This window comes from Gymnoscopelus microlampas (genome assembly GCF_963454915.1).
Source record: "Gymnoscopelus microlampas genome assembly, chromosome: 2".
NCBI lineage: Eukaryota > Metazoa > Chordata > Actinopteri > Myctophiformes > Myctophidae > Gymnoscopelus > Gymnoscopelus microlampas.
In genome coordinates, this window is record NC_139939.1 from 26,880,847 (window position 1) to 26,906,071 (window position 25,225).

A 25,225-nucleotide genomic window follows, 5' to 3' on the forward strand; every position below is an offset into this window, starting at 1 on the left:
TGATTTGGAAAACAATAATTTCATTTATAAACTTAATAACATGAAATCATTGATTTCCAAAGGTAGCAGAGGATAAGGAACAAGATAAACACCCAGACAGCATGGAAGAAGTTATTACAGTTCTGATTACCTCACACACCACACAGATAATAACTACAACTGTACTTACCCTATGTGCACATACAGTAGTTCTATACCCATATGTGCTCCGCAAAATATGCCAAATGATCATGATATGACCTCTTATAAAAAATACCTCCTTCTCCATTTAGGGAATGAGAACTTCCAATTTGGGGTAATACAATGGCATTTTGTATTCTTCATATAATTTATTTTCAGGGTGTAAAATTAAATCAACAAGCAGTGAATGTACTGTTTTGGATTATTATTTAGATAGTCAACATCTGAAGTGAAGACAATTTGTACAATTGCATTTAAATTAAGTTAAATGAATATCCTGAAAATATAGTCAAAATTAATAAATGTACATTTATTTTACATTATACATAGCCAAGCTTTATGGTCTACCATGATAATATCAAACAAAAGTGATCCATAACTCGTTATAAATTAAGATAGAAATGAATGTATAGACAATATGGCAAGATAATTGATTATCTAGGGTAACTTTTAGTTCCTCCTGTAATCTTAACCCAATTCTGATTATCAGGTTAATGTGTATTCTAAACATTTAAGTGATATGAAGAGTACTAAGTGTGAAAATAAAAATACACCGTTGGTACCGTACCATTGACCTTCCAATGAATCATGTGGAGTTTCAACAGCCATCCACTGTTTCGCAACACCATGAGATTAGACCTGGGTGTTGGCCATTTATTGTGGACAGGACCACCTATCTATTATATTATTTCATCATATTACCACAATTAGGGATACAATTAAAATGACAATAGCATTGACACCTGATTGCATGATTGGAATATTCTTTATAAAGCTCACATGCACATATGATGGACCAGTACAAGATTCACAATCAGATGGTCCTCGTGACTGTTATTACTTGCGTGATTGTTGTTCTTAAAGTCAAGGTATACTTTTCTTCACAGGAGATGCACTGTTCAATTTCAAAAGTAGCAATAATTCATCTAAACTGTTTCTACTAAAACTTATTTTTTTGTTATGACAAATTAATGCTTTTTCTTCTTTCAGCTATGAAACGGCTCATCCTGGTCCTGTGCTTCATAACACTGTGTTCCTCCTTCCCGGTAGGTCACCAGATTATGTGTCATGGTATGTCCTGTAATTATAGGATTGGAAAAGGCTGAACCTGGGCCCAGAGCAGCACAAGTTCAGCTACATTGGTACAGTTTATAACATGACTTTATTGATTTCCAAAGGCAGGGGAGGTGCATGAGCGTGTTAAACGATCCAGCAGCAGTGACGAGGTCAGTATACAGCTCTGATAATCTCACTCACCACACAGATAATAATCATAACTGTCTTTATGGACTATACTATCACTATATTCTTTGTCCCAAGCAGGATATGATGATGATGATGCAAATGTTGCTGATACGACCTCCTATCGTACCTCCCATCGTCCCCCCACTTGGGAAATGAGATGGGAAACTTCCAATGAGGAAAATACACCTCAATGTTTTATTGTATATATACTTTGTATTCACTGTTTGAAATTAAACCAATAAACAGCAGGTGAACAAGAAAATGGCTTGAGTCAGTGTAATGTTTTGTATTATAACTAACTACTGGGATTGGCATAATTTATTTTACTCCATTTTGTTTACCCATAAAGTGTAAAGAATGGGTAAAGTCTCTCTCTTTGACACACACAGGTATTGTTGTGCAGTGCTAACTATACTTTGTACAAAGGAGATGACATGCAGGTGGATTTGAACATGGGCCATCTGTGGGAAGGACTATAGCCTTATTTACTGTATGTTGTAGATGACACAATGGCGCACCGTGTTCCTACTGTAATCCTAACACAATTCTGATAAGTTACTGTGTTTTTTGAACATCTGCAAGTGATACGACAATGATAAAAAATATAAAAATCACCATCAGTCACCATTGTACTGCCCATGAATCACCTGGAGTGTCGACATCCATCCACTGTTTTACAGCACCATGAGATTAGACCTATTTCTTTGATTGTGGACAGGACCACCTATACATTATGTTATTTCATCATATTACCACCTTTAGAATACAATTAAAATAATAGCTTTGACACCTAGACTGAGAGAACGAGCCCGATCGATGGTCTTGAAGGGCGGATCCAAACCCAGGCGCTGGATTCCAACGCCGCTTCCTATTGCTTCACCAATCTATGACTATAGAGATCATGTGTACCGATTTGCGTGAAATTTTGATAAAATCTGAAGTAGTAATATCCAAAAATGTGTTTTACATAAGTCGGCCTCCTGGTGGCGCTATAAAAGGCAGATGTGAAAAATGCAGGGCAAAGGTTTTTCCTTGGCCTCTAGGGAGTGCACATACAGTTTAGTTTTACACAGATCGGTGCAAAAATACGAATCGGCCTGTTATAGCGCCACCATGAGGCTGATTTGAACATTTTCAAGTGGCATTTCTTCCTCGGCCTAGTGGGAATGTACGTGCAACATTTCACAGAAATTGCACACTGTGTTCATGATTTGAGGCATTTTGTTCAAAACGGAGCACTCCTGCAAACTTTGGAAGCCATTCTTAGCCAATCAGAATGGAATCTGAAAAATCTGAAAGACCTGCTTTGTTTAATTACTATAGAGTGTGTACCATTTTGCATGACATTTGGCCAAAATTTGTAAGAGTACTGTCAGAAAATGTGTTTTGCAAAAAGCGGCCTCCTGGTAGCGCTATAACAGGCTCATGTGAAAAATTTGGGGCAGAGGTTCTGAATTGGCATCCGTGTGTGTGCAGTTTTGCTGCAATAAAGCCAACGGTGCCGGAGTCTCGGTGTCATGGTCCGCTCCGCGGGCCGTGGACTCATTGCCCTTATATGGTCGTGGACACTTTAGGCCTGTTCTTTAGGCCTGTCACGGTCCGCTCCTCGGGCCGCGGACTCTGACTTTATTATTTAGACCTTCCTGCCCTTATAAGGTCTTGGACTTATTAGGCCTTTGTTCTGTTCTGTACCTAGTCTTGTTATTCTGTTACTCTGTTGTTGTTGCCCTGCGTTTGTTCTGTACCTTATTTTGTAGTCTTGTTTCCTGTTCTGCTTAGTTATTGTTACCTGTCTTGTCTCACCTCCCTGTTGATTAGTCATGTTCTCCTCCTGTGTCCTCTTAGTCCCTCAGCCTATCCCAGTGTTGATTGTCTGTTGAGTTCACCTGTGGCTTATTATTTCCCTGTCTATTTAATGCCTGTGTTTGCTGCCTGTGTTTGTTGTTCATTGTATTATGTTGCGTGCTGTTACATTGTGAGTTCAGTCCCTTGCCTGTATTAATACCTTTTGAGTTAATAAACCCGTTAAACCGACCAGTTCTGCCTCTTGTCTCTCCTGCACTTGGGTCCTACAATCTGCCCTGACTCAAACCGTGACACTCGGAGATTAGCTGTTCACAGACGGGCGGACACACGGACGGTCAGACAGACAGGGTGCAAAACATACTCTCTCGCCATGCCTTTCGGCCTGGCAGAGACTACTAATACTTTATTAACAAGAACAAAATGTAATCAAAATAACATTCAACTCAGACTTTCAGCCAATTAACATAGTATTGACACAACACTTGATTTTGTTGTCCAATGCTAAATGATGAATTTTGTTTTGTAAATTGTTGAAGGAATAATTTGTAAACTTTGTAAGATTTGGGTCCCTCTGCTGTGTATTGGGGTTAGAGTGACATGCCCTTCAGTTTCACATACAGTACAGAGCTGTATGTTCCTATACTGAACGACAGGTTTGTGCCTGTTGAAACAGTCAAAATGTATAAATGCACATTTATTTTACATTAGTCATAGCCAAGCTTTATGGTTTACCATGATAACAACAAAAGTGATAACTCATATTATCAATATAATCTAGATAGAAATGAATGTATAGATAATATGGCAAGATAATAGATTCACTTTTAGTTCCTCCTGTAATCTTAACCCATTTCTGAATATCAGGTTAATGTCTATTCTAAACATTTAAGTGATATGAAGACTACTACAGTATGTGTGAGAATAAAAATACAATAGGCACCATTGAACTTCCAATGAATCATGTGGAGTTTCAACAGCCATCAGCTGTTTAGCAACACCATGAGATTAGACCTGGGTGTTGGCCATTTATTGTGGACAGGACCACCTATCTATTATATTATTTCATCACATTACCACAATTAGGGATACAATTAAAATGACAATAGCATTGACACCTGATTGCATGATTGGAATATTCTTTATAAAGCTCACATGCACATATGATGGACCAGTACAAGATTCACAATCAGATGGTCATCGTGACTGTAATTACTTGCGTGATTGTTATTTTTAAACTCAAGGTATACTTTTCTTCACAGGAGACACTGTTCAATTTCATAAGTAGCAATAATTCATCTAAACTGCTTCTACTAAAACTTATACACAATTTTGTTTTTGTGCTTTTTCTTCTTTCAGCTATGAAACGGCTCATCCTGGTCCTGTGCTTCATAGCACTGTGTTCCTCCTTCCCGGTAGGTCACCAGATTATGTGTCATGGTATGTCCTGTAATTATAGTATTGGAAAAGGCTGAACCTGGGCCCAGAGCAGCACAAGTTCAGCTACATTGGTTCAGTGTATAACATGACTTTATTGATTTCCAAAGGCAGGGGAGGTGCATGAGCGTGTTAAACGATCCAGCAGCAGTGACGAGGTCAGTATACAGCTCTGATAATCTCACTCACCACACAGATAATTATAACTGTCTTTATGGACTATACTATCACTATATTCTTTGTCCCAAGCAGGATATGAATATGATGATGCAAATGTTGCTGATACGACCTCCTATCGTACCTCCCATCGTCCCCCCACTTGGGAAATGAGATGGGAAACTTCCAACGAGGAAAATACACCTCAATTCTTTTTGTACATTTGTATTCACTGTGTGCCAATAAACAGCAAGTGAACAAGAACATGGCTTGATTGTAATGTTTTGTATTATAACTACTGGGAATTAATTTACTCCATTTTGTATACTCAAATTGTAAAGAATGGGTAAAGTCTCTCTCCCTCTCTCTGACACACACGTGTCAAGTATTGTTGTGCAGTACTAACTATACTTACAGTGAACAGAGACAGGAAGGTGAGATTAGCGAGAAGGAATACAATACAGAGTAGATGACATACAGCAAACAGTGTGTGTGAGCGTGCGTGCGTGCATGCGCTCGCGCGTGTGTGTGTGTGTATGTGTATGTGTATAACTGCATAAACTGCCTAATCTCTGGGTATCATGTTGAAGAAGCTGCTGAATAAACATGGGCAGGTAGTTAGCAAAGGCACTATGGTCTGGTCTGTCTATCTCCTCATGCCACGGCTATCTGACAACCTCTGGAGGAGAGCAGCATCAACTGCATCCTCGTTTATGCTTCCTTTGCTGTACGCCATGTCTGTTTGCAGAAGGTGCAGATGCTACAGAACAAATTGGAGAAGGGGGCACAGATTTGGAACAACTTTAGTCCTATTTTATTCTTTCAAACAAGTAAACTGTGTGTGTGTGTGTGTTCCGGTACAGGTTCCAGGATCAGGTTTAATTTCAATCCTTATTTTATCACGAAAACAAATTGCAAAAATTGAATTGTTCTTGTAGATCGGATCTGATCTGATGAAAGTTATTAGTGAATAGAATTTTTAATAATGATTATTTATTACAGGATTTATAAGAAAAACTTTTTAAAAAGCAGATCCACAAGCTTACAACGCGTCGCATTGCAACACGTTATCAGCTTTTAGATCAGCCATTTTTGTATAGCTTAAGCATAAAATAAGGTTAAAGTGGTTAAACTGATAGTGATGCTATTAACACATTTTAGTGGGGACCCCCTGGAACCCCCTTAAGGACCCTGGTGGTCCCCAGACATAACTTTGATTGGATAAAATTGGAAATTAAACTGAAACTGAAACGAAAATGCATTTTCTGTTTTATAAAGAGCTGGAGAGACAAGGAGACTAATTTTACTGAACAAACACTCTATAGCAATGAGTACTATCAGAATATAGAGCTATTTAACACTTATTTTAACCAAAGAAAATCACTTATCCTACCTTTAACTTGTGTGGGGATTTTTGGTTACAACTGTTACTCTCAGTAACAGAGTAAATGCATGTTGGTTCAGGGTCTCGCCCCTTAAAGAGTGACGTAGTCACACTTTGGTTTATTCAAAATTATTATTATTAATAGTATCCATTTAGTCACATTTGGTTAGAAACAATGTTAACATTTAAAAAAAAAAGGTGGGAACATTAAGATAAGTAACACTACCTTGTTTTACTGGTCTATCCATCAGTATAGTCATTACTCTAGAAGTGCATTAACAGCTTCATCAAATGATTTTTTCTGTCTGAATGCTATGGGATAATTCTAGTATAGGTTATGAGTAAATAGGGGGCAGTTTATAGGATTTCTAACACAATGGGCTACTGCTTGCTTCATAACAAGCTTCTTTTCAAAACAGACCAACTCTTAGAAGAATAAAATGGCAGTCAACAATCTTGTGCTGAGATGTACAGTCAAATCAAATCCCAATATACCCTAGCAACCTCATATTATACCATAGTAACCACTGTTTTACCCTAGCTGCCAACTGTTTCACCCTAGAAACCAACTCACAAAACTTAATTTAACACTGAGGATCACATTAAATCTTTTCACATTACAACTATTCACTCCTATCTCTCAACATAATTAGACAGACACCAAAATGATTCTGACATATTCTTTATTGCATTCACAAATATTAAACCATGAAGTATGTCTTTACAATCCATTACTTCATTGTGCTCCCCTCTATCGCCCTGGAGGAGGAACTACTGGTGGTACTACTGGAGGCCGAAGGAACAAGAGCATGCGTAGGATTGATTGCTGAAAGAGATAAGATAATATTATGACAGCAAACTCCAGCAAAGATGTGATTCATAACCATATGTTATAAAATCATCTGCAAATACTGACCTCTTCGCTTGAACTTCGCTTCACAATGACATGACCAGTGTCCCGATCAGCCTTTAAAAGTAGAAAGATTGTTTTAAAAATGAGTACATGGATAGTTTACAGTTCCTGTACAGTTCATGTTTGTACTATGTACAATAATGTCTGGTAAGTCTTACCTCACAGCTGGACAGAAGTATGAGGAAGCCAACAAGAGCAATAATCTTCACTCCAAATAACTGCATCTAAAAATACAATATATAATAATGAACAAAGAAAACGCAATAACACTAAACATGACAAAAACTAAGCATATAGTATGAGAAAAATAGATCTATGTATGCCCATACCTTCTTGACCATCGCAGTACTCTCCTTTCAAAGTCCTTGATTTCAGTCTGGTATAGTAATCAATACAAGTCCAATATTCGGTCCAGTATTTATATTGACTTTCAGCCAATCACAATTCTTATTATTAATGGGGTTTATATATTTTGCAATTGTATGTGTTACTGTATATAGCTTGTTGTCTAAGTGCAACATGTAGCTGTGGCTTAGCAAAACAAGCTTCAGAGTAGCTTATTAATCCATGTTCAGCCACAGAGAGGAGTTAAAAAGTATTAAGAGCATTGGTGTATGGTTGCATGCCATGACCAGCCGTGTGTCTTAATGTGACAATAACATTTAAAAATAAATTGGATATGTTGTTCAAAATGACACTGGAATTTTGTGGGTGCAAAGACCTGCATCACCAAAAACAAACAGCACAGTACAGTACTGTATAATACAGTTCTGTGATTGTTTATCATCACCAAGTCTAGACCTGGAAATAGTTGTGAACATAATTAATGTTGTACATTATAGTGTGTGGATAATAGTTTCTAAGGAGCTGAATAATATTGCCCATTATAATAGTAATAGTAAAACCAAATCGTTCACAACTATCAGCATATCAAGCCAACTTTGCATCAGTGCCTCAAAAATCAACAGACAACAAAATGTATTTCACGTGTTCTTTATTGTAGTTACATATATCACTCCTTTAAGTAAAGTATCACACTTTACAATGTTGTGTTTCCTCTATCGCCCTGGAGGAGGTGCGGGTGGGGCCCACGCCCGGAGGTATGGGAGGGAGTAAAGCATGCGTAGGTAAGATGAGCCATAGCCATAGTAGCGCTACAAGAAAAAAGGCCATGTTTTTGTAATAGCAGATCACAAAAGAAGATGCAGCTTTCAAACTATTTAAAACAATAAGATATTTAAGCCAACAACTAGACTGCACAGATCCATTACAAAATATTCACCTCGTAGCTCCCACCGGAACGCTTCTCAATGACATGATGACCATGGTCACGATCAGCCTTTAAAAGCATGCAGAACAGTTTTTTAATAATTCAGAAAATTTATATTTACAGTTTACATCACAACCTTGTTGTGATGTCTGGTACCTCTTTAAAACAGATTTTGCTCTCGCATCCGGGGAGTGTGTGTGTGCCCAATTTCACGAGAGAGAGAGACAGAGAGAGAGAGAGAGAGAGAGAGAGAGAGAGAGAGAGAGAGTATGCACTTTCTGAGTATAGAAGTACCCCCAAGCACCCTAGGGCTACTATTACCCCATTTGTTAAACAGCGTATTAGAAAATACTGACCTCATGGCTCGAACGCTTCTCAATGACATGATCATGGCCACGATCAGCCTTTAAAAGAAGCAGAAAAAGTTTTCAATAACTCATTAAATAGATATTTACAGTTCCAAATGTCCTTGTTCTGGTACCATAAGTCTTACCACACAGCTGGATAGTAGTATGAAGAAGCCAACAAGTGCAAGAATATTCTCCAAATAACTGCATCTAAAAAAAAAGAGAACGATGCAGTATTTATTAATATAATAATAATGATAATAATAATCATAATAATGTGATCCATATTTCTGTCTACAATATGAATTGATACAGGATATACACTATCCTTCCAATTCTGTTCACACTTGGTCTAACTCTTTTATGCTTATATTAAAAATGTTTGTTTAATATGATTTGTTACCTTTTCTCTTATCTCGCTGTACTGTATGTAATTCTGTGTCTAAGAGCAAAGCACCAAGTAAAATTCCTTGTATGTGATCAAAATTTGCCAATAAACAGATTCCAACTCTGATTCTAAAAATGCAGTAACTATGCAAAATACAAATGAATATGATATAGGATAAAAAAATAATGTTTCTATATTATTTTACCTTGAAAGTGGTATTCCAATCCGTTTTCCAAATCAGTGTATTCAGAGGTGTGGTGTACTCAACAATGCAATTTTGATTTGTGCAGCGCATTCTGTACAGTACTTATAGTGTCTTTCAGCCAATCACAATTATTATTGTAAATATGTTGCTATTTTTTGTGTTATTGTATCTTCTATGTTTTAGTCTAACATGTATCCTTGCAAAACAGACAGATAAGTGTCAAAGTAGCTTTTTAATCCATGTTCAGCCACAGGCAGGAGTTAAAAAGTATTAAGAGCATTGGGTTGCATGCTATGACCAGTCATGTGTCTTGTGACTGATGTGACTGAACATATTACAATACCGGTGGATTTATTGCTATCAACCAAAATTAATGAAATTATGGGTGCGGAGAACTGGATCATAGCTAGCAGCCTCAAATCCTTTCAGGCAGTGGTGGCCTAAAGGTTAGAGGAGGGCCGAAAGGTGCCCGGACAGGCAGTAAAAATCTGAGTGGGGAAGTGAACGGCCATCACTTACCCCTCCCCCAGTGGCCAACAGTACTTTATGTGGTTGTACTGCATCAGTTCTCAGGTTTTAATGTGTGTGTCTGTGTGAATCACATCATTTATGATATCAACAAGAGGACATGGTTCCAAACAATCCCTAAACAAAATGCAAAAGACAACAAAGTGCATCTTGTTCTTTATTGTACTTGCTGATGTTATATTAAGTAATGTTTCATTACTCATGAAGAAGGGGTTGTAGGTGGAGATGGACGCACAGATGCAGAGGGAGAAGGTGGAGGTCCAGGTGGACATGGAGCTCTTTAACCAACGACTGGTGGTGGAGGAGGTGGTGGTGCGGGTCCAGAGGGTCGAGGTCTGAAGGGTCCACGACGTGGAGGTGGAGGTCCATAGGGTCCGGGTGGAGGTGGTGGAGGTCCATAGGGTCCATAGGGTCCCGGTGGAGGTGGTGGAGGTCCATAGGGTCCGGGTGGAGGAGGAGGTGGATATGGAAAAGGACCACCAGTTTTAGGTGGAGCCAATACACGGAATAAATCATAGACCTTTTCTACGATTCTCCAGAGCATTTCCATGGCGTCACCGTAGTCAACCTACAGAAGAAAAAGAAAAACAACATAATGTACAACTATAAATGTATTTAACTTGTGCATGTGATACAACCATCCTTTGCATGTATACAGTCCATACACTGACCTCTTCACTCTCCATGCCAGGATCAGGAGTAGGAGGAGGAGGAGGAGACATAGCCTTCAAAAGCAAAGCAAAGATATTGTTACATAAATGCAGTACCATTGTGTTATGAATTCCAAAATGTCCTTATTGTAATGTCTGATACATTGCATTGGACTTACCAAGCAGCCGGAGAGAAGTGCCAGGAAGACTCCAAGGGCAACAGTCTTCATTCCAAATGCCCCCATCTACAAACAGCGATATAAATTCACTCATTCATCTCAATAAAACATGAAATTACTCAAGTTTCTTTATTATATTTATTATTATTATTTGTATTCATATATTTAAGAGTAGCCAATACATTTTGCACCTCCGTCCTATAACTCCTATTCAACATTCCCTGTAGAGGTGCTGCCCCAGCCCGTAGGAGTATGTGCAGCAAAGATTACCCCCCTCCCGACTTTCCTCCCCGAACACGGCCAATTGCATTTATATGGACGTTCAGCGAAACTGGATGCTTCGTGGTAGATTTAAACCCCTATACTCAGCGCAGGTGAGCAGGTACTTTTAGCCATGCTGCAGCCTTCTATTGAGCACCCTCTAATGAATGAAAGCAATGTCTCTTGACTGGTACTTAAGGGTGATCATACCTTCTTGAATCCTGTGATGTTGTTCAGTTCCCAAGTCCTTGAATGAGTCCTTGCTGTGATACAATCGTCAATGCAAGACACACAAAGAAGATGCAGCTTTCAAACTATTTAAAACAATAAGATATTTAAGCCAACAACTAGACTGCACAGATCCATTACAAAATATTCACCTCGTAGCTCCCACCGGAACGCTTCTCAATGACATGATGACCATGGTCACGATCAGCCTTTAAAAGCATGCAGAACAGTTTTTTAATAATTCAGAAAATTTATATTTACAGTTTACATCACAACCTTGTTGTGATGTCTGGTACCTCTTTAAAACAGATTTTGCTCTCGCATCCGGGGAGTGTGTGTGTGCCCAATTTCACGAGAGAGAGAGACAGAGAGAGAGAGAGAGAGAGAGAGAGAGAGAGAGAGTATGCACTTTCTGAGTATAGAAGTACCCCCAAGCACCCTAGGGCTACTATTACCCCATTTGTTAAACAGCGTATTAGAAAATACTGACCTCATGGCTCGAACGCTTCTCAATGACATGATCATGGCCACGATCAGCCTTTAAAAGAAGCAGAAAAAGTTTTCAATAACTCATTAAATAGATATTTACAGTTCCAAATGTCCTTGTTCTGGTACCATAAGTCTTACCACACAGCTGGATAGTAGTATGAAGAAGCCAACAAGTGCAAGAATATTCTCCAAATAACTGCATCTAAAAAAAAAGAGAACGATGCAGTATTTATTAATATAATAATAATGATAATAATAATCATAATAATGTGATCCATATTTCTGTCTACAATATGAATTGATACAGGATATACACTATCCTTCCAATTCTGTTCACACTTGGTCTAACTCTTTTATGCTTATATTAAAAATGTTTGTTTAATATGATTTGTTACCTTTTCTCTTATCTCGCTGTACTGTATGTAATTCTGTGTCTAAGAGCAAAGCACCAAGTAAAATTCCTTGTATGTGATCAAAATTTGCCAATAAACAGATTCCAACTCTGATTCTAAAAATGCAGTAACTATGCAAAATACAAATGAATATGATATAGGATAAAAAAATAATGTTTCTATATTATTTTACCTTGAAAGTGGTATTCCAATCCGTTTTCCAAATCAGTGTATTCAGAGGTGTGGTGTACTCAACAATGCAATTTTGATTTGTGCAGCGCATTCTGTACAGTACTTATAGTGTCTTTCAGCCAATCACAATTATTATTGTAAATATGTTGCTATTTTTTGTGTTATTGTATCTTCTATGTTTTAGTCTAACATGTATCCTTGCAAAACAGACAGATAAGTGTCAAAGTAGCTTTTTAATCCATGTTCAGCCACAGGCAGGAGTTAAAAAGTATTAAGAGCATTGGGTTGCATGCTATGACCAGTCATGTGTCTTGTGACTGATGTGACTGAACATATTACAATACCGGTGGATTTATTGCTATCAACCAAAATTAATGAAATTATGGGTGCGGAGAACTGGATCATAGCTAGCAGCCTCAAATCCTTTCAGGCAGTGGTGGCCTAAAGGTTAGAGGAGGGCCGAAAGGTGCCCGGACAGGCAGTAAAAATCTGAGTGGGGAAGTGAACGGCCATCACTTACCCCTCCCCCAGTGGCCAACAGTACTTTATGTGGTTGTACTGCATCAGTTCTCAGGTTTTAATGTGTGTGTCTGTGTGAATCACATCATTTATGATATCAACAAGAGGACATGGTTCCAAACAATCCCTAAACAAAATGCAAAAGACAACAAAGTGCATCTTGTTCTTTATTGTACTTGCTGATGTTATATTAAGTAATGTTTCATTACTCATGAAGAAGGGGTTGTAGGTGGAGATGGACGCACAGATGCAGAGGGAGAAGGTGGAGGTCCAGGTGGACATGGAGCTCTTTAACCAACGACTGGTGGTGGAGGAGGTGGTGGTGCGGGTCCAGAGGGTCGAGGTCTGAAGGGTCCACGACGTGGAGGTGGAGGTCCATAGGGTCCGGGTGGAGGTGGTGGAGGTCCATAGGGTCCATAGGGTCCCGGTGGAGGTGGTGGAGGTCCATAGGGTCCGGGTGGAGGAGGAGGTGGATATGGAAAAGGACCACCAGTTTTAGGTGGAGCCAATACACGGAATAAATCATAGACCTTTTCTACGATTCTCCAGAGCATTTCCATGGCGTCACCGTAGTCAACCTACAGAAGAAAAAGAAAAACAACATAATGTACAACTATAAATGTATTTAACTTGTGCATGTGATACAACCATCCTTTGCATGTATACAGTCCATACACTGACCTCTTCACTCTCCATGCCAGGATCAGGAGTAGGAGGAGGAGGAGGAGACATAGCCTTCAAAAGCAAAGCAAAGATATTGTTACATAAATGCAGTACCATTGTGTTATGAATTCCAAAATGTCCTTATTGTAATGTCTGATACATTGCATTGGACTTACCAAGCAGCCGGAGAGAAGTGCCAGGAAGACTCCAAGGGCAACAGTCTTCATTCCAAATGCCCCCATCTACAAACAGCGATATAAATTCACTCATTCATCTCAATAAAACATGAAATTACTCAAGTTTCTTTATTATATTTATTATTATTATTTGTATTCATATATTTAAGAGTAGCCAATACATTTTGCACCTCCGTCCTATAACTCCTATTCAACATTCCCTGTAGAGGTGCTGCCCCAGCCCGTAGGAGTATGTGCAGCAAAGATTACCCCCCTCCCGACTTTCCTCCCCGAACACGGCCAATTGCATTTATATGGACGTTCAGCGAAACTGGATGCTTCGTGGTAGATTTAAACCCCTATACTCAGCGCAGGTGAGCAGGTACTTTTAGCCATGCTGCAGCCTTCTATTGAGCACCCTCTAATGAATGAAAGCAATGTCTCTTGACTGGTACTTAAGGGTGATCATACCTTCTTGAATCCTGTGATGTTGTTCAGTTCCCAAGTCCTTGAATGAGTCCTTGCTGTGATACAATCGTCAATGCAAGACACATTTTCATGATGGTATATATAGTGTTATTTAGCCAATCACAGTTATCATTAAAGAGGTTATGTATTTAGCAATCTTGGGTGTTCTACTTGTATATTGAGTTGTCTGGGTGTGGGTAGAACTGCAAAACAAATACAGGTTTGAGCAGCTTATTAAATCTCATGGAGTTACAAAGAGCAATTAAAAATTACTGAGTAAACTTACTGTTGGTTGCACGCCTTGTGACTGATAAGATTTTGAAATTGTGGATATGTTTTAGTGCGGAACTGCATAATGGCGCCCAGCCATTTCAAAACAATGCAATCCACTTGTGACGGCACCAGTGGTGTGTTCTAGGTTTTTTCGGAGGGATACGATAATCATTCCCTGCACGACATGCGAGTGGTCGTGGAGATACGCTAGCGCATTTTCAATGGATGAAATGGTTAGTAGAGGGCTACGCTTGGCTACAAACATTTTCTGCAGGTCACACTCGTATATAGTGTAGAACACACCACTGGATGGCACCAATACTATATTGTATGTGTACATTTACAATATGTATGGTGTGTGCGCGCGTGCGTGCGTGTGTGTGTGCGTGTGTGTGTGCGTGCGTGCGTGTGAGGGCAAAGAATGATTTTATACATAATGGTTATATCAAGTGTACTAACATGAGACTTAACCTACTGTAACAGTGCTGATTGAATATGTTAATAACATGCTCACATAATTTGGTTTGTTTGTTTTTGTACAACTTTATTATTGGATTTAAAAAAAAAAAGAATAACAGTTTGCAGTGTCATTTTTCCTGAAGTGTCATTATTGCCCCCCCCCCCCGGTCAATTAATGCTGGTACAGACACACAATGTCATTTGTTTGCTTTTTAATAGTGCTGTTTAAATAAATCTGTCAGTGATTGTTCATACAAAAGCCTGTCCGTCTCTCTACTGTCAAATACAATACCTAGCCCCCAGGGCTGTGTACTGAGCCCTCTCCTCTACTCCCTGTACACCTACGACTGTGCAGCCACACACAGCTCCAACGTCATCATCAATTACGCGGATGACACGACTGGGATGGGCCTGATTGATAATGACGACGAGACGGCCTACAGAGCAGAGGTTGGAACACTGATACAGTGGAGGAAAACAACCTTGCTCTTAACATCGATAAGACTAAGGAGCTCATCGTGGACTTTAGGAGGTCGGAGAGAGAGCATCCACCTGTTCACATCAATGGTGTTGCAGTGGAACAGGTCGATGACTTCAAGTTCCTCGGAATACACATTTCGAGGAACCTCAAGTGGGCCACGCATACCACACAGGTCTTGAAAAAGGCCCAACAAAGGCTCTACTGCCTCCGGCGTCTGAAGGAGTTCAGAGTGAGCCCCCGCATCCTCAGAGCGTTCTACAGCAACACTTTCGAGAGTATCCTGACGAGTGGCACCACCGCCTGGTTTGGAAACTGTACCACAGCTGAACGCAAGGCACTACAGAGAGTGGCGCAAACGCATCGTGGGTGGTGAGCTTCCCATTCTCCAGGGCATATACGAGAGACGATGTGTGGCCAAGGCCGGAAGTATTATCAGGGACATTTACCACCCCAGCCATGGTCTGATCAAGCCACTGTGGGACCCAAGGCCAGGCAAACGACACAGGCGCATCGGGAACAGCACCACCAGACTCTTGAATAGTTTTTATCCAGCAACAAATAGACTGCTGAATAGTAGCTATAAGCCTGTGGCCAATGTGCACTGAACTCAACTGTGTTTTAATGCACAGACTGATCTGATCTATGTTTTATGTTTTAATAGGACTCTCCTTTATAGATGCACTTATGTCTCGTAAATTATTATTCACATTAGTCACTTTTTCTTACATGCACTATACTGTACTTCTATTCTCTTTATATATTTTACCTGCATTAATGGGCCTGCACAATTAAGCTTTTCACCCATATTACTTGTAATGTGATGTGACAATAAAGTTTGATTCTGATTCTGAACTTGTGTGGGGATTTTTGGTTACAGTCAGTAACAGAGTAAATGCATGTTGGCTCAGGGTCTCTCCCCTCAAATAGAGTGGCTTAGTAACACTTTGGTTTATCCAAATGTATTATTATTGATAGTACCCATTTAGTCACATTTGGATGGAAACCATTTTAACATTTCAAAATAGGTGGGAACTTTAAGATAAGTAACACTACCTTGTTTTACTGGTCTATCCATCAGTAGTCTAGTCATTACTCTAGAAGTGCAGCTTCATAAAATGATTTTGCTGTCTAGATGCTAGATGTGATAAATACAGTGTACATAGCAATAGGTCATGAGTAAATAGAGGGGCAATTTATAGGATTGCCAACACAATGGGCAACTGCTTCATAACAAGCTTCTTTTCAAAACAGATCAACTCTCAGAAGTACGAAATGGCAGTATGAAATGGCAGTTAACAATCTTGTGCTGAGATGTACAGTCAAATCAAATCCCAATATACAATAGCAACCTCATATTATACCATAGTAACCATTGTTTTACCCTAGTTGCCACCTGTTTCACCCTAGAAACCAACTCACAAAACTGTTAATTTAACACTGAGGATCACATTAAAACTGTTCACATAAAACTATTCACTCGTATCTCTCAATATAATTAGACATACACCAAAATGATTCTGACATGTTCTTTATTGCATTCACAAATGTTAAACCATGAAGTATGTCTTTACAATCCAGGACTTCATTGTGCTCCCCTCTATCGCCCTGCAGGAACTACGGGTGGTACTACTGGAGGCCGAAGGAACAAGAGCATGCGTAGGATTGATTGCTGAAAGAGATGAGATAGTATTATGACAGGCAAAGATGTGGTTCATGACAATATAATGTTATAAAATCAATTGCAAATACTGACCTCTTCGCTTGAACTTCGCTTCACAATGACATGACCAGTGTCACGCTCAGCCTTTAAAAGTAGCAGAAAGATTGTTTTAAAAATGTGTACAGTGGATAGTTTACAGTTCCTGTACAGTTCATGTTTGTACTAGTATATACACAGTAATTATGTCTTACCTCACAGCTGGACAGAAGTATGAGGAAGCCAACAAGAGCAATAATCTTCACTCCAAATAACTGCATCTAAAAATACAATAATGAAAAGAAAAAAATAAATGAACAAAGAAAACGCAATAACACTAAATATAACAAAAACTAAGAAAATAGATCTATGTATGCCCATACCTTCTTGACCATGGCAGTACTCTCCTTTCAAAGTCCTTGATTTCAGTCTGGTATAGTAATCAATACAAGACCAATATTCGGTCCAGTATTTATATTGACTTTCAGCCAATCACAATTCATATTGTTAATGGGGGTTATATCTTTTGCAATTGTGTGTGTTACTGTATATAGCTTGTTGACTGAGTGCAACATGTAGCTGTGGCTTAGCAAAACAAGCTTCAGAGCAGCTTATTAATCCATGTTCAGCCACAGAGAGGAGTTAAAAAGTATTAAGAGCATTGGTGTATGGTTGCATGCCATGACCAGCCGTCCCGTGTGTCTTAATGTGACAATAACATTAAAAAATAGCTTGGATATGTTGTTCAAAATGATACTGGAATCATGTGGGTGAAAAGACTTACAGTAAAGTACAGTAAGTACAGTACAGTATGATACAGTTCTGTGATTGTTTATCATCACAAAGTCTAGACTTTGAAATTGTTGTGAACATAATTAATGTTGTACATTCTATAATGGTGTGAGGATAATAGTTTGAATGATAAAGGAGCTGAATAATATTGCCAATTATAATTTTACTAAGCAAAACCAAATCATTCTATCAGCATATCAAATCATCTTTGCATCAGTGCCTCAAAAATCAACAGACAACAAAATGCATTTCACGTGTTCTTTATTGTAGTTACATATATCACTCCTTTAAGTAAAGTATCACACTTTACAATGTTGGGTTTCCTCTATCGCCCTGGAGGAGGTGCGGGTGGGGCCCACGCCCGGAGGTATGGGAGGGAGTAAAGCATGCGTAGGTAAGATGAGCCATAGCCATAGTAGCGCTACAAGAAAAAAGGCCATATCTTTGTAATAGCAGACCACAAAAAAAGATGCAGATTTCACAATATTTAAACCAATAAAATATTTAAGCCAACAACCAGGCTGCACAGATCCATTACAAAATATTCACCTCGTAGCTCCCACCGGAACGCTTCTCAATGACATGATGACCATGGTCACGATCAGCCTTGAAAATCATGCATATTTTTTTTTATAATTCATTAAATTGATATTTACATTTTACATGTCCTTGTTGTGATGTCTGGTACCTCTTTAACAGGTTTTATCAATGTGCAATAAATTGTTCATAACCACTATCAGGAGAGAGTGAGAGAGAGAGAGAGAGAGAGAGAGAGAGAGAGAGAGAGAGAGAGAGAGAGAGAGAATACACTTTCTGAGTACCCCTAGAAGTACCCCCAAGTACCCAGGGCTACTATAGTTCTATAGTCTACAGTAGCAGTTTGTGAAACACTGTATTAGGATATACTGACCTCTTGGCTTGAACGCTTCTCAATGACATGATCATGACCACGATCAGCCTTTAAAAGCAAGCAGAAAGAGTTTTCAATAACTCATTAAAAATATATTTACATGTCCTTGTTGTGAGGTCTACCAAGTCTTACCACACAGCTGGATAGTAGTATGAAGAAGCCAACAAGTGCAAGAATCTTCATTCCAAATAACTGCATCTAAAAAAAGAGAATGACACAGTATTTATTGATAAAATTATAATAATAAGTGTAATAATAAGGGTAATAATAATAATAATAATTATTATTATTATTATTATTAATTAACACTATAACATGATACAGCACTACCCTTCCAATACTGTTCACAACACTGTTTATATATATATTTTTAAATAATTAAATATTAATAATATAATATGATGTTTCTTTTTTATATGATTTGATACATTTTCTCTTATCTCGCTGTGTTGTATGTAACTCTGTGTCTAAGAGCAAAGCACCAAGTCAAATCCCTTGTATGTGACCAAACTTTGTCAATAAACTGATTCTAAAAATGCAAATACAAATGTATATGGTATAGGATAAAAGATAATGTTTTTATGGCAATTTACCTTGAAAGTGGTATTCCAATCCGCTTTCCAAATCAGTGTATTCAGAGTTGTGGTGTACTCAACAATGCAATTTTAATTTGTGCAGCATTTTGCACAGTATTTATAGTGTCTTTCAGCCAATCACAATTATTATTGTATATATGTTGCTATATTCTGTTATTCTATCTTCTATGTTTTAGTCTAACGTGTATCCTTGCAAAACAGAGAGATAAGTGTCAAAGTATCTTTTTAATCCATGTTCAGCCACAGGCAGGAGTTAAAAAGTATTAAGAGCATTGGTGAACGGTTCCATGCTATGACCAGTCATGTGTCTTGTGACTGATAACATATAAAAAAAACTGGTGAGCTTGGGTGCAGCGAACTGGATCATAACAGCCTCAAATCCTTTAGGGCAGCGGTGGCCTAAAGGTTAGAGGAGGGTATTTGTGACCGAAAGAAAGGTGCCCGGATAGGCAGGAAAAATCTGAGTGGGGAAGTGAACGGCCATCACTTACCCCTCCCCCAGTGGCCAACAGTACTGTATGTGGTTGTACTGCATCAGTTACAAGGTTTTAATGTGTGTGTCTGTGTGAATCACATCATTTACACTTTTATGATATCAGCCAGAGGACATAATTCCAAACAATCTCTAAACAAAATGCAAAAGACAACAAAGTGCATCTTACATGTTCTTTATTGTACTCGCTGATGTTAAGATTAAGGACATAGATTAAGGACATGGAGCTCTTTAACCAACGACTGGTCGTGGAGGAGCTATTGGTGCAGAGGGTGTAGCTGGAGGTCCAGGTCTATTGGGTCGAGGTCTGAAGGGTCCACGACGTGGAGGTGGAGGTCCATAGGGTCCGGGTGGAGGTGGTGGAGGTCCATAGGGTCCGGGTGGAGGTGGAGGAGGTCCATAGGGTCCGGGTGGAGGTGGTGGAGGTCCATAGGGTCCGGGTGAAGGGGGAGGTGGATATGGAAAAGGCCCAGGTGGAGGTGAAGACAATACACGGAATATATCATTGACCTTTTCTTCGATTCTCCAGAGTATTTCCATTGCGTCACCGGTTCCATTCTACAGAAGAAAAACAAAAACAACATATGATACAACATTAGATGTATATAATGTATGTTGCATGTGACAGTGATTTAACCATCCTTTGCATGCATACAGTCCATACACTGACCTCTTCACTCTCCATGCCAGGATCAGGAGTAGGAGGAGGAGTAGACATAGCCTTCAAAAGCAAAGCAAAGATAATGTTACATAAATGCAGTACCATTGTGTTATGAATTCCAAAATGTCCTTATTGTAATGTCTGATACATTGCATTGGACTTACCAAGCAGCTGGAGAGAAGTGCCAGGAAGACTCCAAGGGCAACAGTCTTCATTCCAAATGCCCCCATCTACAAACAGCGATATAAATGTATTCATTCATCTCAATAAAACATGAAAGTACTCAAGTTTCTTTATTATGTTTATTATTAATTTCGTTTATGTTTTTTAAGAGTAGCCAATATTTTTTGCACCTCCATCCTATAACTCCTATTCAACATTTCCTGTAGAGAGGTGCTGCCCCAGCCCGTAGGAGTATGTGCAGCAACAGAGATTACCCTCCCCGCCCGACTTTTCTCGAACACGAACAATTGCATTTATATGGACCCTCAGCCAAACTGGATGCTTCGTGGTAGATTTAAACCCCTATACTCTGCGCAGGTGAGCAGGTACTTTTACCCCTGTAGCACCTTCTATTAAGCACCCTCTAATGAATGAAAGCAATGTTTCTCTCTTGACTAGTACTTAAGGGTCATCATACCTTCTTGAATTGTGATGTTGTTCAGTTCCCAATCCTTGAATGAGTCCTTGCTGTGATACAGTCGTCAATGCAAGAAACATTTTCATGATGGTATATATAGTGGTATTGAGTTGTCTGGGTGTGGAACTGTGACTGTGCAAAACTGTGACCGTGCAAAACAAATACAGGTTTGAGCAGCTTATTAAATCTCATGGACTTACAAAGAGCAATTACAAATTACTGAGTAAACTGACTGTTATGGTTGCATGCCTTGTGACTGATAGGATTTTGAAATTGTGTGGATATGTTGCCATAAAATCTACAATTAAATACTATGGGTGTATACTAAGTGCAGAACTGCATAATAGCGCCCAGCCATTTCAAAACAATGCAATCCACTTGTGACTGTCTGTCCAGAGCTTGCAAACGGCACCAATACTATACTGTATGTGTGCGTGTGCGTGTGCGTGTGGGTGTGAGGGCAAAGAGTGAGGGCAAATAGTGAGTGATTTTATACATATATGGTTATATCAAGTGTAGGCCTACTGTATGTATCTGCTTTCTCTTGATAATTGCAGCTATAGTAACATTATACTTAACATACTGTAGCAGTGCTGATTGAATATGTTAATAACCTGCTCACAATTTGGTTTGTTTGTTTTTGTACAACTTTATATTTGGAGTTTTTTTTAAAACAAGTGTAGCACTGGCCCTTTAAGGAAAGTGCATAAAGAGGGGTGGCCAGGTTTGTGGCCTCCTGTCTAGCCAGAAGCCTGGTTTGAGTGTTTGTGAGAGAGACCTGGAGGCATGAGGGGTACTGACTAATTCTGAAACAAATGACAAGGTTTTTGTAACTCATTGTAACAATAGTGTATATATATAAGAGTTTAGATAGGCTGACAATATTAGGCCTGTTGTTAATTATACTAATAATATATCTGTACTTCCAGAAGCCTCCAGGTCCTTTGAGCAGCAGTACCCTGTGGCTGTGCAGGCCTTTATCAATTGGAGCCATGAGCACATAGTGACTATTTGGGTATGTTCGTTATTTTGCTGTATTTTGTCATCTTGCTATAGGAGCCTAATGAATAGATGAATTGGGATGAATTGTTGGAGGGTTGGTCTAATGCTTTATTATTTGATTTTTGTAGGAGCTGAACTAACATCACTGTTTTTCCCACCGTGCCATATATATATACACATATTATTTAGACTGAGTGCAATAGGGTTGACTGAGGACAGAGCTATACTGGGCCATTAAGTAGCATTGCATGATTTTGATTTTGGTTTTGCTTATTTGTAGTTTGTTTTGATTTGCTTATTTGCTTTTGGTTACTTATTTACTTTATTTTATTTTGGTTTTGCTTATTTGTAGTTTGTTTTGATTTGCTTATTTGCTGATTTTCTTTTGGTTACTTATTTACTTTATTTTATTTTGGTTTTGCGTTATTTGGATTTGATTTGTTTAATTTCTGTATATTTAGTTTAGAGGCCCAAGTAGGCCCCGAAGCCCTTACCCTTATTGCCCCTTTGCCTCTTGAGTTTAGTCCCTTTTGCAGAACTCTAATACTAACCGCTTTCTTTCTTCCTTTCTGTATTTTAACCTGACTATTTTTATACCAACTGTTGAATAAACTTGACACATTTGATACATCAGCCTCTGGTTCTGTTAATTCTGAACCCGTACCTTCCTGGGGAACTTTACCTTGTTCAGTCCTATATATCTATATATGGTTAATGTGTTTAAAGGATCCCTCACTCCTATATGTGTGGGTGGCGTAGTCATTGCTTTACATAGCGTAACATTTAATTTGCCATTAAAGTGGCAAATTAAATGTGAAACACGTCAACTATTAAGAAAACAAGAAATATGTTGACAAAGACACTCCATACATTTGGAAACATATTTTTATTTTAATCAATATCGTCTCCACTCCAGATAATGTCGGATCATTTTAAATATAGGCTAACTCTCACACACACACGAGCGTGTGAGCACACACATACAAAACATACTTGTGTACTGTACATACTGTACAGTACACAGTATTGGTGTAGTTTGTAAGCTTAGTCACAAGTGGCTTTCATTGTTTTGAAATGGCTGGGTACTATTATGCAGCTCTGCACACCCATATTTTTTTATTGTAGATTTTATGGCAACATATCCACACAATTTCTAAATCTGATTAGTCACAAGGCATGCAACCATAACAGTCAGTTTAAATTTTAATTGCTCTCTGTAACTCCATGAGATTTAATAAGCTTCTCAAACCTGTATTATATTTTGCAAGGTCACAGTTCCACCAAGACAACTCAATATAGCCTACAGTACAGTATAACACCCACCATTGCAAAAGATACAAACCTCCTTAATGATAACTGTGATTGGCTGAATAACACTATATATAACATCATGAAAATATGTCTTGCACTGACGACTGTATCACAGCAAGGACTGATTCAAGAACTTGGGAACTGAACTACACCATACGATTCAAGAAGGTATGATAAGAGAGTTATTCATTAGAGCAGCTGCTTCCCAAACTCTCCCCGGGACCCAAACTAGTGAAAATAGCCAAACTACAAGCTTACAACGCGTCGCAATGCGACACGTTGTGAGCTTGTACTTAATATTTTTATACAGACCAATTTGTATGGGTTGCGAGTAAATATTATTTACTCGCAAATATTATTGCGAGTAAATAATATTTACTCACGACCCATAAAAATTGGTCCGCGACCCACAAATGGGTCCCAAACCCAATTTTGGGGAAACAGTACAGTATAATAAGTACAGAGATGCTCCCGGTGGTGGCTTCTCACTGGCAGGTGAGCCGGAAGGGTACAACAGCAGTGGCAACACAGAAATGTGTGGGGAGGAATTAATTCACAACTAAATTGGGGAGAAAAAGGGGGCAATATATATATATATATATATATATAAATATAATAAGAAAATGACAAAACTTGAGTACTTTCATATGTTATTGAAATTAATTTCATGAAAATCACTTTTCGTAGATGGGGGCATTTGGAGTGAAGACTATTGCCCTTGGTGTCTTCCTGGTACTTCTCTCCAGCTGCTTGGTAAGATGTGGCCAATGCAATGTATCAGACATTACAATAAGGACATTTTGGAATTCACAACACAATGGTACTGCATTTATGTAACAATATCTTTGCTTTGCTTTTGAAGGCTTATGTGCCTCTTCCTCCTCCCGATCCTGGCATGGAGAGTCAAGAGGTCAGTGTATGGACTGTATGCATGCAAAGGATGGTTGTATCACATGCAACATTATACACATTTAATGTTGTATTACATGTTGTTTGTGTTTTTCTTCTGTAGAATGGAACCGGTGACGCCATGGAAATGATGCTCTGGAGAATCGAGGAAAAGGTCAATGATTTGTTCCGTGTATTGTCTTCACCTCCACCTGGGCCATATCCATATCCACCTCCCCCTCCATTCGGACCCTATGGACCTCCACCCGGACCCTATGGACCTCCACCACCTCCACCCGGACCCTATGGACCTCCACCTCCACGTCGTGGACCCTTTAGACCTCGACCCTCTGGACCCGCACCACCACCTCCTCCACCACCAGTCGTTGGTTAAAGAGCTCCATGTCCACCTGGACCTCCACCCTCTGCATCTGTGCGTCCATCTCCACCTACACCCCCTTCTCCACAAGTAATGTCATAACATCAGCAAGTACAATAAAGAACATTTAAGATGCACTTTGTTGTCTTTTGCATTTTATTTAGAGATGCTCTGGAATATGTCCTCTTGTTATCATAAAAGGGTAAATTATGTGATTCACACAGACACACACACATTAAAACCTTGGAACTGACCAGTACCACATACTGTTGGCCACTGAGCAGCTCCATGGAGAATTTGGAGGTTCAGTGCCTTGCTCAAGGGCACTTCAGCGGTGTTGGGGGAGGGTTAAGTGATGGCCGTTCACTTCCCCACTCACATTTTTCCTGCCTATCCGGGCACCTTTATTTCGGTCACAAATGCCCTCCTCTAACCTTTAGGCCACCGCTGCCCTAAAGGATTTGAGGCTGCTAGGTTATGATCCAGTTCTCCGCACCCATAATTCAAATTTTGGTTGATAGCAATAAATCCACCAGTATTTTAATATGTTATCAGTCACATCAGTCACAAG

General features: G+C 39.1%; 4 protein-coding genes and 5 long non-coding RNA genes across 10 annotated transcripts; 3 read left to right on the plus strand and 6 right to left on the minus strand.

The window, feature by feature from the left end:
* The first annotated feature begins 989 nt into the window (after window positions 1-989).
* LOC311052947 lies at window positions 990-1,671 on the plus strand. Of its 2 annotated transcripts, none has more exons than XR_014601580.1 (4): window positions 990-1,049; window positions 1,171-1,226; window positions 1,359-1,406; window positions 1,501-1,671. It is a non-coding gene; the product is annotated as an uncharacterized lncRNA (long non-coding RNA). The 2 variants fall into 2 exon arrangements; XR_014601581.1 differs by having other exon boundaries at window positions 1,504-1,671.
* A 2,741-nt stretch (window positions 1,672-4,412) lies between these two features.
* Window positions 4,413-5,036, plus strand: LOC311052971. The gene is made up of 4 exons (XR_014601587.1): window positions 4,413-4,472; window positions 4,588-4,643; window positions 4,776-4,823; window positions 4,918-5,036. It is a non-coding gene; the product is annotated as an uncharacterized lncRNA (long non-coding RNA).
* Window positions 5,037-6,877: 1,841 nt separating this feature from the next.
* LOC311052929 lies at window positions 6,878-7,678 on the minus strand. The gene is made up of 4 exons (XR_014601576.1): window positions 7,448-7,678; window positions 7,277-7,342; window positions 7,122-7,172; window positions 6,878-7,031 (listed from the first exon to the last, which is right to left on the minus strand). It is a non-coding gene; the product is annotated as an uncharacterized lncRNA (long non-coding RNA).
* A 299-nt stretch (window positions 7,679-7,977) lies between these two features.
* Window positions 7,978-8,847, minus strand: LOC311052963. Its single transcript, XR_014601583.1, has 3 exons — window positions 8,745-8,847; window positions 8,401-8,457; window positions 7,978-8,272 (listed from the first exon to the last, which is right to left on the minus strand). It is a non-coding gene; the product is annotated as an uncharacterized lncRNA (long non-coding RNA).
* A 1,153-nt stretch (window positions 8,848-10,000) lies between these two features.
* LOC311052890 (uncharacterized protein) lies at window positions 10,001-11,232 on the minus strand. The gene is made up of 4 exons (XM_084068188.1): window positions 11,157-11,232; window positions 10,686-10,751; window positions 10,528-10,581; window positions 10,001-10,424 (listed from the first exon to the last, which is right to left on the minus strand). The coding sequence occupies exons 2-4, from the start codon at window positions 10,749-10,751 to the stop codon at window positions 10,137-10,139; spliced, it is 408 nt and encodes a 135-aa protein (XP_083924314.1). The 5' UTR covers window positions 11,157-11,232; the 3' UTR covers window positions 10,001-10,136.
* A 1,688-nt stretch (window positions 11,233-12,920) lies between these two features.
* On the minus strand, window positions 12,921-14,179 carry LOC311052891 (uncharacterized protein). The gene is made up of 4 exons (XM_084068189.1): window positions 14,077-14,179; window positions 13,606-13,671; window positions 13,448-13,501; window positions 12,921-13,344 (listed from the first exon to the last, which is right to left on the minus strand). The coding sequence occupies exons 2-4, from the start codon at window positions 13,669-13,671 to the stop codon at window positions 13,057-13,059; spliced, it is 408 nt and encodes a 135-aa protein (XP_083924315.1). The 5' UTR covers window positions 14,077-14,179; the 3' UTR covers window positions 12,921-13,056.
* A 2,619-nt stretch (window positions 14,180-16,798) lies between these two features.
* On the minus strand, window positions 16,799-17,593 carry LOC311052956. The gene is made up of 4 exons (XR_014601582.1): window positions 17,366-17,593; window positions 17,198-17,263; window positions 17,040-17,090; window positions 16,799-16,955 (listed from the first exon to the last, which is right to left on the minus strand). It is a non-coding gene; the product is annotated as an uncharacterized lncRNA (long non-coding RNA).
* A 2,339-nt stretch (window positions 17,594-19,932) lies between these two features.
* On the minus strand, window positions 19,933-21,155 carry LOC311052877 (uncharacterized protein). The gene is made up of 4 exons (XM_084068126.1): window positions 21,075-21,155; window positions 20,599-20,664; window positions 20,444-20,494; window positions 19,933-20,331 (listed from the first exon to the last, which is right to left on the minus strand). The coding sequence occupies exons 2-4, from the start codon at window positions 20,662-20,664 to the stop codon at window positions 20,005-20,007; spliced, it is 444 nt and encodes a 147-aa protein (XP_083924252.1). The 5' UTR covers window positions 21,075-21,155; the 3' UTR covers window positions 19,933-20,004.
* Window positions 21,156-23,474: 2,319 nt separating this feature from the next.
* LOC311052874 (uncharacterized protein) lies at window positions 23,475-24,791 on the plus strand (the record flags this gene model as incomplete). The annotated part of the gene is made up of 4 exons (XM_084068121.1): window positions 23,475-23,555; window positions 24,075-24,140; window positions 24,250-24,297; window positions 24,400-24,791. 4 exons carry the CDS (start codon window positions 23,475-23,477, stop codon window positions 24,667-24,669), a joined length of 465 nt encoding a protein of 154 aa, XP_083924247.1. The 3' UTR covers window positions 24,670-24,791.
* Window positions 24,792-25,225: the final 434 nt, after the last annotated feature.